At 58.3% G+C, this 2,020-nt stretch overlaps 1 protein-coding gene across 1 annotated transcript in view; it reads left to right on the top strand.

The window, feature by feature from the left end:
* Positions 1-2,020, top strand: part of B4GALNT4 (beta-1,4-N-acetyl-galactosaminyl transferase 4) — a gene marked incomplete at both ends in the record, with an annotated part of 15,623 nt that overhangs the window by 3,591 nt on the left and 10,012 nt on the right. Inside the window, 4 exons of the mRNA XM_010145507.1 lie at positions 169-175; positions 261-389; positions 743-843; positions 1,593-1,660. Coding sequence (XP_010143809.1) covers positions 169-175; positions 261-389; positions 743-843; positions 1,593-1,660 — 305 coding nt within the window. The remainder of the gene's footprint in view (positions 1-168; positions 176-260; positions 390-742; positions 844-1,592; positions 1,661-2,020) is intronic.

Genomic DNA, 2,020 nt, shown 5'->3' with positions numbered 1-2,020 from the left:
GCCGCTCTGTCCCCACGTGAGTCCTGGCCTGGTGGTGGTGGGTCAGAGGGAGGGTCTGCTGGCCCCCCTCTGGGTGCTGCTGGATCTGCGGGCTTAGTTCTCAAGACCTTTGCTTCTTGGTTTGGTTCAGGGCAGGTCACTCCCAGCAGAGCAGGGATGGTGGGACAGGTGGGTGGTGATGGGACCTCCATGTCCCCTCTAGTTCCAAGGGCTCAGGACCCCAGGATAATGAGGAGACAAGGCATGATCCTGGGCATGAGCTGTTCGTGCTGTCACATCCTTGTCTCTCCCCCCGCAGACCCGCACCACGGTGAAGAAACTGGCAGTGTCACCCAAGTGGAAGAACTATGGACTGAGGATATTTGGCTACATCCACCCCTTCAAGGATGGTGAGTGATGGGGCTTGGCCTCTTCTCCCTCTGCAGCAACATGAAGAAGCTGCCCCCTTCACCCTTCTTGGGCCACACGAGGGACGAAAGGCTCTTAGGGACAGTCCCCAAATGCCTGGCTCCCAGGCAGGAAGGTCCTTCTGGAACAAAGACCCTTTCAGCTGGTTGCTGCAGGGGGAGGCAAAGCCCCGGTCCCATCCAGGACAGAGCCACAACATGGGGTCCAGAGTGGCCCCATCCCCTCTGTCCATCCATCCCTGTTTCCCCATCTCACAGCGAGGCGCTGAGGCTGAGCCCATCCCAGCAGAATGGCTGTGTCCCTCTGTGGTGACCTTCTCCCTCGCTCTCCACAGGGGATTTCCAGTTTTCTGTGGCCTCAGATGACAATTCGGAGTTCTGGCTCAGCTCTGATGATGGTCCGTCCAACTCCCGGCTGGTTGCATTCGTGGGCAAGGTATGTGCCATCGTCCTCCACCCTCTCCTTTTCCCCAGACCAGAGGTGCTTGAGCTCCCACCAAGAGCGTCTCTTCCCTCAGGGCACCTCGCTCCTTGCTCCCAGTATGCTGATACCCATCACCAGTGTCTACTGGGAATCCCTAGAGCCCAGTTAACGATGGTGCAAACCCATGGGTGCTCTTTGGCCACGGCACACGCTTCCTCTGCTGCAGCAGCTCTGAAGGGGAGCGAGGGGGGTTGATGTGTGGCTTTGGCAGAGGCAGCTCTCCTGCTTCTTTGCCACTTTGGGAACTGCTGGGCTGTTTCAGCCTGGCCCCGTCTCTGCCCCTGGCCAGGCCAGGTTTGGCTTCTGAAGGACCATCAGCCCCTTGGTCCATCCTAGCTGTAGCTATCAAAGACCAGCTGATGTCCCAGAAGAGGAGTTTTAACATTTTCTCCTGGATTTTCCTGGCATTAACTCCTGTAACTGGAAACCCCATGGTCCGTCATCGCACAGGTGCATTTTTGGGATCTTGGAGGTGTTGGCCAGTGACAAGTTCTTGTGGCAGGAGTGCCACTAGCTGGGGACAGGCAGGCCTGGGATAGAGCTCCTGGGGTATCCTCCTGCCCGAAGAGCCTTCCATAGCATGATGCAGTGCCTGATGGAGGTGGAGGAGACATTCCTGTAGCCTGGTGGGGTTTGTGCCTCATGCCTGCTTGGCCCGTAGTGTCCCCAGTGCTCTCACGTGCTTCTTCTTCCTTTCCCAGCTGGGGACCGAGTGGACAGCGCCAGGAGAGTTCACCAAGTTCAGCTCACAGGTCTCCAAGCCTCTACGGTGAGTGTGTTCTTGCTCCTGCTGCCCACCCTGAGTGGACGGAGTCAGGGAGATGTTGCTGCTGGCTCCACGCTGACTCTGGTTCCTCCTCCCTGGGAGGAAACCTTGGCCATGATCTCTTCCTAAAAGCCATGTGGGGTCTGGGCTGGACCCCTGTGGGGTCTGGGCTCAACCAACCAGGCCCCCAAGTCCATGGCGTGAAGGTGTCGGGGGCTGCAGCCACCTCTGCAGATCATGAGGAGGGGACGGGGAATCCCCCTGATCTCATGAAGCTTCTTGGCAGTGAGGTGAGGGAGCAGATATCCACATCACGCTGCCTGTTGCCTTGCCCAGGAAGGTTTACCCACATGTGAGCAAGAG

Source organism: Buceros rhinoceros, unplaced genomic scaffold (assembly GCF_000710305.1).
Source record: "Buceros rhinoceros silvestris isolate BGI_N320 unplaced genomic scaffold, ASM71030v1 scaffold27410, whole genome shotgun sequence".
Taxonomy (NCBI): Eukaryota; Metazoa; Chordata; class Aves; order Bucerotiformes; family Bucerotidae; genus Buceros; species Buceros rhinoceros.
This window is presented reverse-complemented; position numbering and strand designations above follow the sequence as displayed.